At 45.3% G+C, this 1,155-nt stretch overlaps 1 protein-coding gene across 1 annotated transcript in view; it reads right to left on the reverse strand.

Moving 5' to 3' along the window:
- LOC105309841 (olfactory receptor 2D3-like) overlaps positions 1-1,155 on the reverse strand; it is a 7,035-nt gene that overhangs the window by 1,608 nt on the left and 4,272 nt on the right. Inside the window, 1 exon segment of the mRNA XM_023526450.1 lies at positions 150-814. Within this exon segment, the coding sequence (XP_023382218.1) occupies positions 150-814 (665 nt within the window).

Here is a 1,155-nt window from a genome sequence, read left to right on the forward strand (position 1 = left end):
GTTTCTGAGGCTATAGATGATGGGGTTGAGAAAGGCAGACATGACATTGTAGAACAGAGCCAGTTTCTTGTCCCGCTCTGGGGAGGCATCGGCCCTGGCTTCATGTACATAAATATGGCAGGTCCACAGAACATGGTTACCATGGTGATGTGGGAGGCACAGGTGGAAAAAGCCTTGAGTCGACCCTGGATCAAAGAGATTCTTAAGATGGTGGCAAAGATGCGAATATAAGAGGTCAGAATGAAGGAAAGGGGTACCAGGAGAAAGATGAATCCTAGAATGAAATCAATTCAGTCACTGAGGGAGGTGTCTGCACAGGCCAATTTTAGATCAGCAGGAATCTCACAGAAGAAGTGATTGATCTCATTGGAGCCACAGTAAGGTGGGCGCATTGTGCAGACAATGTAGACTAGAGAATAACTGGCATCTCACAATCCACAAAAGACCACCATAGCCCCACACAGCCATGGGCTCATGATAACCTTGGACCTAAGTAGGTTGCAGATAGCTAAATACCTATCATAGGCCATGACAGAGCCCTCAGTGATGCCCAGCACCAGAAAGATGTACATCTGGGTCGCACATCCAATGTAGGAGATAGTTTTCTTTTGGCAGACCAGATGCACCAACATCTGGGGCACAGCGGTGGTAACATAACTGATGTCTGGCATGGAGAGGACTCTGAGGAAGAAGTACATGGGTGTGTGGAGGCGGAAGTCCAGGTGAATCAAAGTGACAATGAGCCCATTGTCAGCAAATATAGAGAGGTAGAGGAAGAGAAAGATGTTGAAGAGGATTATATTAATTTGAATCCCTGGAGAAACCAGAAGGACAAACTCAAACAGAGCTGTGGTTCTCTCAGGAAAAATACTTCATTCTTCTTCAGCTGCAGAAAGAGAAATAGACCTGCTAGTGGCCTAGCTTAGCCTCATATTCAAGTAACATAGTCATTCAGTTGCTGGGAAGGCCAGTGCTTATTTGGATTCTACTTAGGAATAATATCAGTTCAGAGATGGAGGTCTACTTGGGGTGAAGCTAAATTTGAGGAGGGGAAGGAAAACTTCATGGAAATTTGTGTTTCTCAGCCCCAAATCTTTTTTCAAGACCTCCATGGTTTTATTTCATTCTGTCTATCAGCTCCCGCAAAGCCATCTG

This window comes from Pteropus vampyrus, unplaced genomic scaffold (assembly GCF_000151845.1).
Source record: "Pteropus vampyrus isolate Shadow unplaced genomic scaffold, Pvam_2.0 Scaffold881, whole genome shotgun sequence".
Lineage (NCBI taxonomy): Eukaryota > Metazoa > Chordata > Mammalia > Chiroptera > Pteropodidae > Pteropus > Pteropus vampyrus.